Source organism: Taeniopygia guttata, chromosome 4 (assembly GCF_048771995.1).
Source record: "Taeniopygia guttata chromosome 4, bTaeGut7.mat, whole genome shotgun sequence".
Taxonomy (NCBI): domain Eukaryota; kingdom Metazoa; phylum Chordata; class Aves; order Passeriformes; family Estrildidae; genus Taeniopygia; species Taeniopygia guttata.
This window is the reverse complement of record NC_133028.1, coordinates 6,492,461-6,508,180: the sequence shown is the minus strand read 5'-3', so window position 1 is coordinate 6,508,180 and position 15,720 is coordinate 6,492,461. Positions and strand designations below refer to the sequence as shown.

The 15,720-nt window shown below is 35.8% G+C and overlaps 1 protein-coding gene across 1 annotated transcript; it reads left to right on the top strand.

Annotated features, from left to right (window-relative positions):
* Positions 1-7,448: 7,448 nt before the first annotated feature.
* SPON2 (spondin 2) lies at positions 7,449-14,659 on the top strand. Its single transcript, XM_030270522.4, has 6 exons — positions 7,449-7,926; positions 8,735-8,960; positions 9,319-9,542; positions 9,811-10,002; positions 10,982-11,156; positions 13,186-14,659. Exons 2-6 carry the CDS (start codon positions 8,738-8,740, stop codon positions 13,362-13,364), a joined length of 993 nt encoding a protein of 330 aa, XP_030126382.4. The 5' UTR covers positions 7,449-7,926; positions 8,735-8,737; the 3' UTR covers positions 13,365-14,659.
* The last annotated feature ends 1,061 nt before the right edge of the window (positions 14,660-15,720 follow it).

The following is a 15,720-nucleotide window of genomic DNA, read 5'->3' as shown; positions in this document are numbered from 1 at the left end:
GGCATATGTATAGACGAGGAAAAATCAAGTATTTCTATACACAACACAATGTATCTATGATAACCTCCCAGCTCAAAGGGTTTAAATGAGGATGGCTGGCAGCATAATGATAGGAGTATTGTTAATTAAGAACATCTGATATGAATTTGTCTCACACCATTTATTAAAGATTGAAAAAAACAGCCTGGTTGCTTCTTGTGAGGAGGTCACAAAAGACTTGAAGTTTCCCATAATAAACTGTCCTTTGGCATGCATTTAGCTCTCTCTCTACAGTCATATTTGTGTTTCAGCCAGAGACCCTCCACAAGCACATCATCACCTCTGTGGAAGCTGCTGTCACAGAACAATGTGCATATGAAGGGGTTCTCCCCAGAGCCCAAAGAAACACAACTCTGTTTTATCATCCTGTTTCTGAATGCAAAGATGCCACCTCTCAGTTAATTAATTCACTCCATATTCTCCATGCTCATTTAGCTTTAGTACATTGAGTATTGGTTTGTTCTAACTCAGGGAATTCTTCACTGAATTCCATTCTATGGTGTAGAAAATTCCTATCATCAGCCCTACATCCTCAGCCTTTACAAACCTTAGTTTTACAATTACATTCCCTTTATTAGGAAAGATAAATCTCATATGTGGAGAGAACCTTTGAAGTTATTAGACAGGTGAGAATTTTTTGCCATTACCTGAAGCATTGAAGTAATATCAGAAACAATTTTTTTTCATAATATAAGATCATAGGGTAGTTCAGGTTATAAGGGACTTCAGGAGGTGTCTCATCCAATCTCCTGCTCAAAGCAGGGTCAGCGTTGAGATTTGATCAGGCTGGTCAGGCATTGTCCTCTCTCATCTTAAAGCCCCCAAGCAGGGAGACTGATCTGCATCCTTGGACCAACTGCTCCAGCACTTGACTGCTTGATGTTACGATGATGAAATTTTCCTTATGTGCAGTTTGAACCCCTCTTGCCTCAGTAGATACCCATTGTCTTTTAGCCTCCCAATGTCCATTATAGTGAAGCAGCCAGGCAGCAACAAACAGGACAAGAGAACAGTCTCAAACTGTGCCTAGGGAAATTTAGGTTGGATGTTAGGAAAAAGTCTTTTACTGAAAGAGTGATGAAGTACTGGCATTGTCTGCCTGAGGAGGTGGTGGAGTCACCATCCCTAGATGTGTTTAAATAAAGATTGGATGTGGCACTCACTAAATGGTTTAGTTAAGGTGTTAGGGCATGGGTTAAACATGATGATCTTAAAGGTCTCTTCCAAACCAGTGATTCTGTGATTCTGTGATCTTGATAACCTATTTAGAGGCACTGGGAGGCTACTATCAGGCTGCCTTGATAACCTTCTCTTCTCCAGGCTGAACAAAACTTCCCATGAGCTGACTCGAGTTTATCAATATCTGTCTTGTTTGAAGGTTAGGTGAGGTCAAAAAAACTGGATAAAACACTCTAGATGAGGTCTAATGAATGCTAAATGCAACACTGCAAGTGCTTGCAGTCTCTACTATAAGATATTCTAATGCCCTTGAATGACACAGCCTATTATATATCAGCTGTCATTAAACTGGAAATTCCTAGTTTTTCTTAGTGTCATTAGATCCTATTCATAACCAAGCTAAGGAATGATGGCAGAATTATACAGGAAAGCAGAAGGTTTTACTGATTTTCCTACACAATTTCCGTGGCAGAAGGTAAATAATTACACCTTGGTCCCAAAAATGTGGTGCCACTCTGACAGTGGTAACAACTCCTCATTCCAATGCAACCCTTATTCTGCACTGACTCCTCACAAGTCTTGTGTGGGGAAAAGGTACTGTGCTGTGGTGGCAATTAATGGATCTTTCACTGAACTAGAGCTCTGTGCAAAGTGTGATGTATGGATGAGTTCCCAGAAAATACCAATTCAGTTTTTTCAGTAGCCCATTCTTCATATGAATTAAATATGTAACTCTAATAACTCCACAGCTATCATTCAGTAGATTTAAGATCTTTGAAAAAAAAAAATACAAGATAAATCAACAAAATTGGTTGTCAAACAGGACATATTATAAGCAAAGAGTGGTGTTGATGGTGGCTATTTTAGAAATATAATTTAGTGGCCTTCTAAAGTATTGCCACAGAGATAAAGGACTGATATTTCTACAAGGCAAAGAAAGCAACAAATTGGTCTTAAAAAGTCAACACCTTAAAAAGTAGCTTTGTAGGTTTATATCTTTTTCCAGTGGAAGTTCAATGGCAAATAAGAAATACAAATGTTAATGGCACAAGTTCATTTCACTTTAGAAATTAATTGAAAGATATAATAGGATTGGACTTGCTGGAAGATGCAAAATGAGAATTAATTTTTATTCTTTTAATTATGCTGCTGTAGTTTTGCCCTGTTCTCCATAGCCAGTTTTCAGTTCTCCTAAATTTTTGCATAGACAGCTGTATTAAGCATTCTCTATTATATAAGAGAAAACCATCAAAGTCCAACAAAACAATCCCAAACTTCTTTACATTGCAAACAGTGGAACAAGAATCTGAAAATGGCAAAATACCACACTGAAATGACCAGAGGGATTTCTACACAGACCGTCTATTCAGTCTTACTGAATAATGACAGAATGAATTAAAATGGTAATCAAAAAGCTTCTCTTTCTTTTTTACACTGTGTTTGTGTCTGTGCAATTCCACAAAAATACCCTGTCTTCCACTTTAATGAAACTGTAGTGCAATACACATTGAAATTTTTATTTCAGTTATAGGTTTTCCTGCAGATATCTGAAGGAAATGTAAAAGCAGGGATCACCGCAAGATTGAACACTCAGGTCTGCAAGATTTGCCTTTAGCATTTCCTAAACATTTTGTTTGTTGCAGAGTTCTGTTGAGTCCTGCAGGCTGTACAGTCCAGGGAGCTAAAGCTGCTGGTGTAGGCACGCCCCAGGTTAGCACACTGCTCTGAAAGCTGACCCTCATGCACAGCTCTGAATAGCTGATGAACAGCTCAGACAAGGTGGGTTTTTTCCCCTCAGATCTGTGGAGTTTTAGTGGATAAAAAGGTAGCATGAATTCCTTCTCCCATATCCTGCTGCAAAGGCCTCTGGAAACACAAAGAGGCAATAGCACTACCAACTGGGAGGTGTGCAGTGAAGGCGGGCTGAATGATGATGAAGGATAAAGGAGCTCCTGGGTGTGTAATCCCTGTGAGTTGGCTTCATTCCTATCTTCAGCATTAGCCATAGCATAGGAAAGAGGCTCCCAATTTGTGATTTAGCTGCTGAGATGGCAGAGAGGATTTAAATTACTTGTTTCAAGCTGAGTTCATTGCTCCCAAGATAACTCCTCTTAAGGAGATGACAAGATTTCATGGTTTGTGCTACAGATGAATTGGATGGATAACCTTAGTGGTAAGGGCATCAGGAAGTATTTGTGAGAGCCAAGCATTTGTGTGACCAACTTTTCATATAATTCTGAAGAACTGTGGTGAACCAGAAGAATATGGCTCTGACCTTACAGTGGAAGACAATTCCTGAGTTCATATGATAAATGATAGATTAGGACATCACAACTGCTGAAGGTGACTGTTGAGAAAAGTCATACACATCGGGTACTAGAGAGTACAAAAGAGAAACATAACCTCTGATCATTGTCATGAAGGACCTTGATTTTGTTAGCTAGGGCTGGGCCACATATTAGGTGTTTAAATACTAAGGAAGTATTTTAATACAATGACAGAAGAATGCAGAAGACAACATAAAATGTTTTTGATGCTGATGAGTGTCATTGTTGTCAAGAAGACTTGTATTTTTCATTATCTTTTTCTTATCTTGGCTTGAATTCTCAGTGAGCCTTGAATAGAGATGCCTGGATCCGTTACTTGGATGGTTCCATGGAGGTAGGATCAATGGAGAGCTTATCAAAAAAGTTTGTGGAGACCAGAGAACTGCTCATCAGTTTTTAATTTGGTCAGATATTGGTATGGATTAAAGGATGAGCTGAACAGTTCAGAGATTCCATCAGCTAAAATAACTAGACCTCCATTATATATAGTGGCACTATGCATATTTAGTTTGTCTGTACTTACTTTAGGTACTTTAATCTGCAAAGTATATTTTTCTCCCAAAAGATTAATAAAGTTTAAAGCTGTCTTCACTACTGTTTTACCATCCAACATCAAGAAAAATTTACTCTCCTATGTAAATGCTTTCTTTTGTAAAAGCTCCCAAACCAACACCACAATTTCTCCATCATAAAATATTCTGCTGCTTGCCACTCTGGACCTGAGATTTTACAGCTTAGAGCTCAGAAGGTTTTGACTGAATGCAAACCTTTGGCATTGCTGAGTGTCCATAATTATATGTGTCTCCATGGTAACAACAGGGGAGAAAGTATAGCTGTATAATCCTTCTTAAGTAATACAATGTTATGTTTTTCTTGGTAGACAAAGAGATTCTAGCTAGTCATAAGCATGTTAAGCAGCCTGTGAATATCAAAGTTGCACATATACTCCTTGTCAGCAGAATGGAAATTATTTTAGCAAAATTGAAATATGTGTTGATACCTCAGAAATATAAATACAAAACTTTTGGAGCTTCTGTTTTGTAAATCTGGGCAAACTAACTTCAGATTAATCATTTCAGTAAATTTTTCTTTCTCTTAATTTTACAATTTAATAGGAAAGTCATAACTAATCATGGCAATCTGGTTGCTTGCCAGAAAAAGAGCTAAATTATTCCTTGACTAATGAAATTGGAATTTACATTATTTTAATGTTCTATATTCATGTGTGATAACCTGAACTTGCTCATTTAAATGTTTTAGTACAGTGTAAATTATTCCAGGGCCAACATGAAATTGATGATACTGCTGCATTTTTAAGTAGTTTTTTTCTTGCTTTCTCATTAATTATTTTTGGTTAGAAATAACCAGACTATTTTAGACAACATTATGACTGACATTTCAAAACCAAAATTATCTGGATACCATTTTTGTTTGGACACCAGCTTTCATCCTCTGAAGCTTGGTAAAGACTGCAGGAACTGTAAAACTGTTGTCATATTGACAAGAAACAGCAGAAGTTGCACACTTCTGCAAGCAAAATTTAACCCAAGGCACACTTCGGCACTGATGCTCAAATAAAGCAAGCTTTTTATGACTAATCCCTCCAGCATTCAGAGTCTCTAGAGGTACATATGTGGATAGAAAATAGGTGTACCAGAAGAGACATAAATTTGAAGAATAAAAGCTATTTTGTTGAAAAAGAAAAAAAATACATTTATAATACAGGTAAATATTTTCTAAAGGGAAAGTCTTTTTCAGTTTTCCATGAGTTCTCAGCATATTCCTAATGGGACATAAAAACTGAAGAGGGAATGCAAGCATAGGTTCTGATCCCACAGCATTTTTTCTCCTACTGCTGGCCCACAGAAATTTGGCATCTGTGGTTCCTAGCCATGAAAGTAATCCATGGAGTGGAAATTTACTTTTTTCCTGTTCTTTGTTTTCCTTCCCATCTACGAGACACATTTGGTGTTTTGAAGTCCTTCACAATGTCAGAGAGTGATTATACTTAGCACAGTTTCTATTTAAAGAAATAAGACAATGAGTCTTCGAGTTAGGATTTTCTGACAACATTACTCTGCATGTTTTTTTTCTTTTTCTTTTATTTTTTTTTCTCCCTTTACTTAGCCTCAGGGGGCGAGGGGTAGGGACACAAGATAATTAAATAAATTAACAGTATTTTGCCCAATGATTTCATTGTGAATTCAACAAAGATAAGAATGAGGCTCTAGGTCCTGAAGAACTTAATAATGAGAAATCTGTCATAGTAAAACCCTCACTGTAAACAGGGAAAGGTCCAGTGCCAAGTTCTGCAGCCTGCATGTATTGTCCTGTTCCTGGGTACATTCACAACACAGAGTCATGGAACCAGAATAATCTAGTCTGGTTATGTGCCTTTTGCCAGCAATTTATCTTTGGAAGGAAGAGGCTATTCTGATAAATTAAATATTTCTGTGCCAGACCAGAGCTAGTTGCTTTGTTCTCATTTTGTGTTGTCCTGGCAGTGCCACAGTAGGTTTTAGAATGTGAATTTCACAGGCTCAGTAATTGTGATGACACACAAGAAAACCATCTGAAGTTTAGGCTATTTAATAATAAATATGCAAGACTAAAGTAGTTTTAACAATACACTTAGCAATATACTTTTAAATTTATGGGACCTTTGTGTAGTTCTAGCAGGCTGCACGGGCTGGATGTCATTAAATCAAAATCTCTGAGAAACCTGTGGATCTGGAATTCTGTGCGTAGGAGGGAGTGAGCTGGATGTAATTCAAGTATCATTCTTCAACAAGTACTCAAAGAACTTGTATAAAAGTATCCTTGAAGGCTCTTTGCTCTTTGTCTTAGTGGAGTCTAGCTCCTGGAAGAGAAATCAACTATGGAAAACATACCATTAACGTAGGATGGAGGAAGAGACCATGTCCATGGATAGATGCCTTAACCTGCCACAGGATTCCCAAATCTCCCCAGATAGAGAAGAATTGTGGCTATAGGTGCTGTAGCCATCTATGTTGAAACTTGCAATAGATTCCATGTTGTCAGCAGAATAATTGATAGAAATTCCATCCAGACATCCCAGTTTATTCACCTCCTGACTTGGATTTGCCATGGAGTGGGAGGGAAGTTTCCAGTTAAGGTGCCACAAAGCCCAGACATGTTGTTTGGTGGACAACAGTGTGTCACTAGAGCTGTGTGGTGTGTGCTTAACCTGTGATGCCCTGGGAGCTGCAGCTGGAAAATAACTGGGTTTGTTTGGGTCTTTTCCCATATGCTGCACCATCATGTTAGAGATCTGGGGAAGTACTTAAGTGACATTCCTCACAATTTCTAAAGAAAACTCCACTAAATATTATTTTCGTGGTTCACTTTAAAATTTTCAAATGCTGATTAGTCACAATAGCATTTGTTAACCTAACAGGTTTGGCACAAAGCACTTTGTTTTCCTTTATTTGAAAGGTGGTTGGGAAAATAACTTAAAGATTAATCATCATTTTTTAATTGGGTCATTCTATAATGCTTATTTTTTCATACATAATTTAAAAATTTTTAGTGATGTAGGTACATGTACTGTGCTATAGAGGATGTAAGATTTAACTGTAATAATGAGATTTTTATTTGGGGTTTTTTACTCTGAAGACAGCTAAGAAAAATCTCTGAGCTTCCCAAAACCACTCTTTCCAAAGAAACCACAATGTTACAGAGCCCTTTCATCATCCAGCATACAGTACTGTACACACAAAAATATACACTGTACTACTTTAAATTAATTCATATTTGCAGGAGACACAGTCTGTGTGAGTATGTGCAATTATGAAATGTAACTTTTTTTTTCCTCTTGACATTTTTAGCTGCCTCACCCCTTTTATTTGAACACATACATATGGTGTGTGAGAGTGAGCAAGCTCTCTGTAAATGTTTGGAAGGAGCATCTGTCAGACAATAAAACTTACAAGAAAACATGTTTCTCATTTAAAGAGTATTCACTAGAACTATTTCAGTGTTGGAATCAGTTCATTTGTATAGCTTGGAGGCATTAATAAGAGCAAAGAACTGCAAAGGCACCAGAAAACTCAAACTGTTACTAAGAATCCAAGGTATTTTTAAAAGCATTTTGTCTTTTCGGCATCTCAGTCTCCTGATAAGGAATCTGAACCAGCTGACAGACAGGAAACTTCTGCTGGTCCATCCAGAGAGATTGCAAACAAGAAGATGGCACGATTTTTGCAAACCTGGAAAGTCTAAAGATTGCAATAATTGTTGGACCAAAGGGACCCTCTTCAGGCATAAATAGCAAGACTCCTACTGTCTTCTCTTGCAGACCAACTCAGCTGCCAGCAAAAGCAGGTGCTCTCCCCCTGCCAGTGCTCCAGAGGAATATTTAGTGAGTATTCATAGCTATTTTTACAAACTAATATATTATTAGTGATTTACTTAAGATTGTATAGTTTTCTCAAAGGACAAAGACATTTAAAAATCAGTTTAAGGCTGTTATTTTAAACAACTGGTGGAGTTCAACAGTCTGATGCAATTACCATGTTAATTTAAAAACAAAATTTGCACAACCTATGACAGTAACTGTAAAAAAAAATACTGATTTTTTTAATACTTTGTAGTTTAAAGAATCAAAAGGAATTACAATGTTTTGAATTCACATTATGACAGCGAAGTAATTTATAGAAATATGAAATCTATTTGACTTTAAATGTTATGCTATAAAACAGCCTTTGTAGAACACAAATTTAAAAGAAATCATTTCTTTTGGCAAAGTAACCTGCAATTTAATCTTTAGAAGAATAAATATACCACTAATGTTTTCCACAGAAACAGTTGCTACTCTAATTAAATCAAGATGTGACTCTAATCAGATTTCAAAAGAAAATCAGAAACAGATTTTTCTCTGAGGTAGTACTATGGACAAGGATAAGATATTTTTATTTTCATTTTTTTATTAGAAACACTTGTCCCAGGTAAAGTTACAGGTTTGTAGTATATACCATGGAAATAACAAATCTGAAAGCATTATAGTAATGTTTTCAGAAGCATAGCAATTTTTAGTGTTTCAGATATCTGCTTTCTCTTTGGTTATAACTTATGCCATATTACATTTTAATAGGTAACTGTTATTAATTTTTGAATTTAGAGTGACTAATATGGCTAACATTTTTTTTTTCTTTCTTTTCGTGTGGAAGGGAATGGAAAACCTGATGTTTGTCTATTGGTCCTGTAAAGTTATCTGGATAGTTCTTGTAACAATAGTGGGTTATGCCAGCAGCCTGCCTGTGGGGGAGGATGCTCTTTGCACAGCAGAGGAACTTGCTAAGTACAGGATAATCTTCACAGGGAAATGGAGTCAAACTGCTTTCCCTAAGCAGTACCCACTCTACAGGCCCCCAGCACAGTGGTCATCCTTGCTAGGTAAGTGAAGTATGCACAGTACTAAGAGCAGATAAGCCTCTTGACCTCTGTGCTCTTTTTTTCCTTAATAGTTATGTAAGATAAGTAATGAAAAAGGGGGGGAAAAAAGGCCAAAGTTATTAAGAATGAAATGCAGGTATTGAAGTATCCACAATGTTCTCAAAAACCTCCAACTGTTTTCAATTGACTTCTGTTTTCAATTGGCTGCAGCTGAAAGAAGCAGCGATAAGCCAAATGTTTTAGTGTTCACTCAATTTTATACACTTTTTTTTAACCTCAGAAATAAAAAAGAGAAAATGAAGAAATAGAGACATTCTAAATCAGACTTTTATGTCATGCCATGTATTCACTCAAATAGGTGTTACTCATAGTTCTGACTACTGCATGTGGAAAAAAAATGAATATGCCAGCAATGGTGTACGTGATTTTGCTGAAAAGGGTGAAGCATGGGCATTAATGAAAGAAATAGAAGAAGCTGGAGAAAAAATTCAAAGTGTACATGGAATCTTCTCTGCTCCTGCAATTTCCAGTGGTACAGGACAAACCTCAACCGAATTAGAAGTGCATCCAAGACATCCCTTAGTAAGTAAATGTACATACTAATTTAAAAAGTTTATTTTATGTTACCAGCAACCAAAATTAAATATTTGAGTTCTCACTTGTAGAAACAACATAATGTAAAAGAATTACTAAAAAGCATGTCACATTGCAGGGAGCACTGTGCAGCTTCTATAAAGTAGAAGAGCAAAATGACATTATTTCAAGAACTTTAAGTGAAAATTACTGTGAGCAGGACTGAAGCATTCCAAAGCAAGTGATGCAAGCCTGATGGATCATTTTGTTTCATTAGGTTTCATTTGTTGTACGAATTGTTCCAAGCCCTGACTGGTTTGTGGGTATTGACAGCCTAAATCTTTGTGAAGGAAACCACTGGATGGATGAAGTATCAGTAGATCTATTCCCATATGATGCTGGAACTGACAGTGGATTCACATTTTCCTCTCCAAACTTTGCCACTATTCCACAGGACACAGTTACAGAGGTAGGTGCATGGACAGAGTTTAGCACTTCATACTGACATGTTTTGAGTCTTTTCTTCAAAAGATAACTAGTCTAAAACTGTGAAACTGATTTCAGTATTTGAGAGTGCTGATGGTCACTATATATGGATTTATTGTACAGCTGATAAACCTACTGCTTTTGTTTATCTTCTGTATCTTTGAAATTTATATAGGTAAATGTAAATGGTTCATGAGAATTTGTCTCTACGTTTTCTGGAAAAGCTGGCAATTTTTTTAGATGATATTTAACAACCCTTAAAGTGCCAGGAAAATGAAAATACAAAAGTCCTGACATCACCAAATGTGAATATAACCAGGAAAATTCTTAGTAGTGAATACTGCTGTGAGGAGGAGTTTTCAGTTGAAAGCGCTGCCAAAACCTGAAACTGTTACATTTGAGGGAAAGGACCTAAAGGAAAGCAGAAAACTTCACTGTGGTGACACTGCTTCCAATCCCTTTTGCTCATTTCATCCTCTCTATGCCCCATACTTCGCTTTTGCCATTTCAGAGTGGCAAATGAAGGATTTTGATTCAAATGGTTTGAATAGTATGAGTATTCACTTAATTCTTTCTTAAAGGTGAGTTTTTCTAGCAACAAATGCTATGCTAATGAGTAATGAGGAAAGGAAGAGAGAAGCATTTGGCCTCTCATATCTATATGACAGCTCCTATAGCATACCTAATATTATTGTTTAATACTCATGTATTCTTCTTATAATAACATCCAGTCCCTTCTGTCAAATCCTTTCATACATTAGTGTGTTTGCAGGACCTCCTTCTGTATCCAGTCAAGTATCCTGCATTAAAAATTCTGGGCTGACCAGCATAGTTATGTGAATTGAGGTTCATACAAAATGGTTGTATGCAAACTATTTGCCAAAAAGTGTTAGCATGATTTACAAACACAATTTTACAGTTACCTTCTTAACTTTTTTAATATTCCCCTTTTTATTCCACAGATCACTTGTTCCTCTCCAAGTCATCCAGCAAACTCATTTTATTATCCCAAACTCAAAATTTTGCCACCAATTGCTCAAGTAACAATGGTGAAATTAAAGAAAAGCCAGCTAGGTCTTTCTGCACCTTTTATTAATCTTCCAGCTAAAAGCAATGAAGTAATAGACACTGTCTCAGGTAAGTGATTAGTAGATGTTCTCAACTCTGTTATTTCCATTCACTCAGAAGTATATGGAATGTGGATGAGACAGGTGGTCAGGCAGAATATTCTCCTATCTGCATAGGAATCATTTCAGAATCACAAATGGGAAAAAAAACAAGCCAGTCAACATAAAAGAATTCCTGCAAGAATAAGTAAGGGATTGCATATTTCAGCTGTGGTTCAAAGGACTGGGCTATATCCAGAGTAAGAGCTACCCAAGCCTTTGTATCAGTGTAGCTCAGTGAATTTTATAAGAAACAAATGACACTCAATCAGAATCAGCATTCCCAAACTCTTTGCAACTTTGAAGTAAATGTTGATCCTTAAGGTTTTACATGACAATGAAGCCAAGAACCATTATTGCTGTCTCTTTCTAGGTCACAGCTTGGCAGTTATGTGCAATAAAATTTATACAATTTGATTGATTTTGACATATTTTAAATAGAAACATAAATCCTGATAACAAAAATGAAGTTCTCTCTCATTTTCATTTTCTCAAAAATATTAGCTAATAATCTTGAATAGGTAGGGAGACATGCAAACTACTGACTCAAGTCAATCATAAGGGTGATTTTAAAAGCTCTGAATTAAAATGCATAGATTATTAACACAATATTTGCTCCAAGGGAGCAATGTATTCCCAAAAGAGTTTCCATGTTCCAGGATCTTCTCCAGAATGTCTGGAGGTGGCACGTCTCTAGCACTGGGCTGGTCACCTTACAACCACTAAAATACAGCTCATTCTCTGCCAGTTAATGTGTTATTTATAATTTAATAAATGTACTTATCAATTTATAGTGGTTTAATGTATTTCTATTAGTAAACAAGACATATCCAACGTGATAGTTACACATCTCATTTAAATTATATGTCCTTCCCTTAAGATTTGAAAGGAACATTTGGCACTGTTCATGATATAAATTTAAAACTGCATTTAAAGTATAGTATTTAAAAAATAATTTTTAATAACAAATCCCCACTTTCTTGTACATGAACCAGTAAATCACTTTGTTTAAAAACTTATTCTGGAATCAAAAGGGCAGATTTAATTACCAGAGGTCAAGCAGTGTCCCTCATTGCCTCTAGAAACATAGGAACGAGTGATGACAGCAGAAGGGGTGAGTTCACTGTAATACCAGAAATTTATACCAGGTGTCACACATTTAGTATGGCATTTAAAGATGGCCTTGTGCTCACCTCTTTTACCCACAAATGTTGTAACAGGCAGTTTTGATGCCACTTCCTGTGACAAACGGTATTTTAGTTTAACCTGCTAAGGAATATTCACCTACTTTTTATGATTTTTATTTTAGAGAGAAGCATGCATTATGGACAGTACTTCAGAGTTACTTTTCTTGCACCGAATGAAAGCTACATTGAAAATCCTTTCAGCATTAGAAAGCTTCTAGTGACAGAATATCCATATTGGCAAAGAGAAGAGTAGTGTACACACCAAAAAATAGCAAAATTATTTAATAATAAAAAATGGGACTTTATTTCTGAAGCAAATTGGAGCAAAAGAAAAATAGAATTCGATACAAACAACTCTAGGAACAATAGCTCCCTGCAAAGAAATATAAATATACCTAAATAAACCAGAGAAAAGCTTTAATCTCAGTGTTTTAGCCATGCAAAGGAAAATGAAATTTAAAAAATTGACAGTAAAGGTTTTTTAATTCAATATTTTGAATACAATCATTTTAAGCTTAGTTTTCTTTTAAGGAATTCTGTATTTTCATTCGAAAACATAATATGCTTCAGTACTGATACAATACGTCACACAGGCTCTAGACTGCAATAACAATAATACCAATGAGTTTAGGAGTTGAAACCAGATTTTTATTTTTTAAATTTATGAGACAACATACCGATTCAATTGATATCACATGTATTTTGTGTAAGAAAGGATGCTGTTTGATGATCATTCCTCGATGCTTTTCCAGCTGTGTATTTGACTTAAGTACAACTTGATGTAAAGTCACCTCTTTGCTGTGTGTATTGCAGAAACACCCCTGGACTGTGAGGTTTCCCAATGGTCTTCCTGGGGGCTCTGCAGAGGGGTTTGCAGAGAAACAGGGACCAAGATCAGAACTCGTTTTGTACTTCTTCAGCCGGCCAATAATGGAATGCCTTGTCCAAACCTGGATGAAGAAACAGGATGTGAACCAGAAAATTGTATCTGAAATAAAGAAAAGATAATAATTAAGATAATTTAAAAGTAGGATAAGTTTAAATCTAAACTACACGTCAATCAATGTTCTTTATAATTTGGATACGCTGCATGCTTTTGCTGAAAAGCTGCATTAGAGTGGTTTGGGAAGTTTTTATTTAATATCAAGATTTTGGGGGGTTAAATTTCTAAGATTTAGTAGGACAACAGTACTGGATAATTTACAGACTAAAAACCCCCAAATAAATCCTTCCTCCAAATACACTGTAAGTTCTTGGAGTACCCTCTAGTGGCAGAAAAGAAGACATTTGGAAAGATTGTACGTCACATTTTTACTTCACAGTAAAAATCTTTCAAGCGCAAAATCTAAACTAATAGCCTCCTTAAATATTGTAATTTGTTTATCTATAGTTATTTATACCTAGAAAATCGGTTTTTTCCTCTAAATTATGTTTTTATAATTTATTGGCATTTTTGTTTTCTTTCTAACCTTGCTTAATGTGCATTTCTTCAGAAACTACTTACAAAGGTCAGAGTGATCAAATGTTTGCAGTGTGGTTAAGAAAATAATGGAAGTGAGTGAACTTGTCTTGAGACTTTTGAATATATGAAAATGTCTTTTGCTTTCTCAAAAGTGAGAAAAATAACTGCCATGAGGACACTTAGCCAACAAAATCACTAGAAAAAAAATCTGAAGTGATGTAGAAAACATCTGAGCTGAATTAAAAATGTTAGCTGAGATTCAAAAATGGATTGTTGGTGTGTGTCCCTCATGAGACACCTTTAATCTCAAAGTTAAAACTGTTGACCATAACATAAATTATATCATTAACCTTATATATGCAGTAAATGTGTCTATATTTCTTTATATGTGTTTGCTGCTATTTGTGTATATATTACCTAAAATTAAGGCATGCACGACTCTAACAAAACACATATCATAAACTGTTCCTGACTGCAAGTTTTAATGCTCAAATAACTTATAAATTGAATGTAATATATGGTTTGTGAAGAGCTGTAGCTACCAGCTAGGAAAACAACTTTGGATTAATACTTATTCAACAGAAAAAGTTTAAAGTCAGCTCACAAAACTTTTACAGTGCACTGCAATTTTACAAATATACAGCACAGGTATTGAACAGGTTCTTTCTGGACTATGCCAAATCCAAGATAATTTCTCTTGTCCTTAAAGGAGCACACTGTATTCTTCATAGGGCTGAAACATTTAAACATTTATCTGTATTTTTTTTTTCCAGGAGAGATATCTTGCAAATACACAAATAAATGTGAAACTTTATCAGACTAGAATTCACTGATTCAGCAAATGCTGATAAACACACAGTTGTTAGAACTAAGTGTAGGAATTTCTGCTCTTTTCTCATTCTACAGATTCCCACTGTTATCTGCTGTTCAAAATTGTCCCACTTACTCCTATTATCATACCTATTATTTGAAGCTCCCCCTATTTCCACTCTATAATGGGAGTTACTATGGTATTCTGTGTTTAGTTCATTGTCAGTATTTTTATTTCTTATTTTTATATTAGTTTTAACCATTCTTTATTTTCTGTTGCACTTATTTACTACCTATTTACACATTTATCATAATACCAGAAAACATAAGCATATATTTTAGTACATATTTAAATATTCTCAGAAGGAGCTAATTTCAAATTGATTTGTCAAGAGACAAATTAAGCTCAATAAAGTTTTTGGGCAGATATCAGATTCAATTCTAAATTATGCCTTAGGAAAAACAAACTCAAAACCCACAAGGTATCCTTTGAGGTACTTTCCTGGAAGTTCTCTAAACACTACAGTTTTTCTTCTTCACATGCCCAGAATAAATAAAGGCCCAGGCCCAGTAAAAGAATACCTCCATTTTCAATACCTGCATAATGCAACAACCTGCATTTGCATTAACATGACCTGAAACTGGGATTTCAATCCTACTAGATTTAATTTGAGTGGAGGAGTCCCAGCGTTTGCTCAAAGTCCTGGAGACAAAATTTTTCCAAAGGATACTGAAAGAGATAGGATGAGATGAGGACATGGAGTAGAAAGAGCAGAAACCAACACACCTCAGAAAATTGCAGTCAGTGATATGTAACTTTACTATCTTAGGGTGTTTAAATACATGAATATTCACTGTATCTTCCTTCAAAAACAGAAGTTTCCTATCCAGCCAGTTACCTGGATGTAAATTCAGCAGACCTTGGTAATTATATATTCTTTAAGGATGCCCCTGTGCCTGTGTATTGCTTGGCCAGAAATATAATTCCAGGTATTCCCTTTGAAACCACAGGGATGGAGCCATTACTTGGCAAGACTGTGGATACAGCGAATGAAATGCATTCTACTGATGGAGTG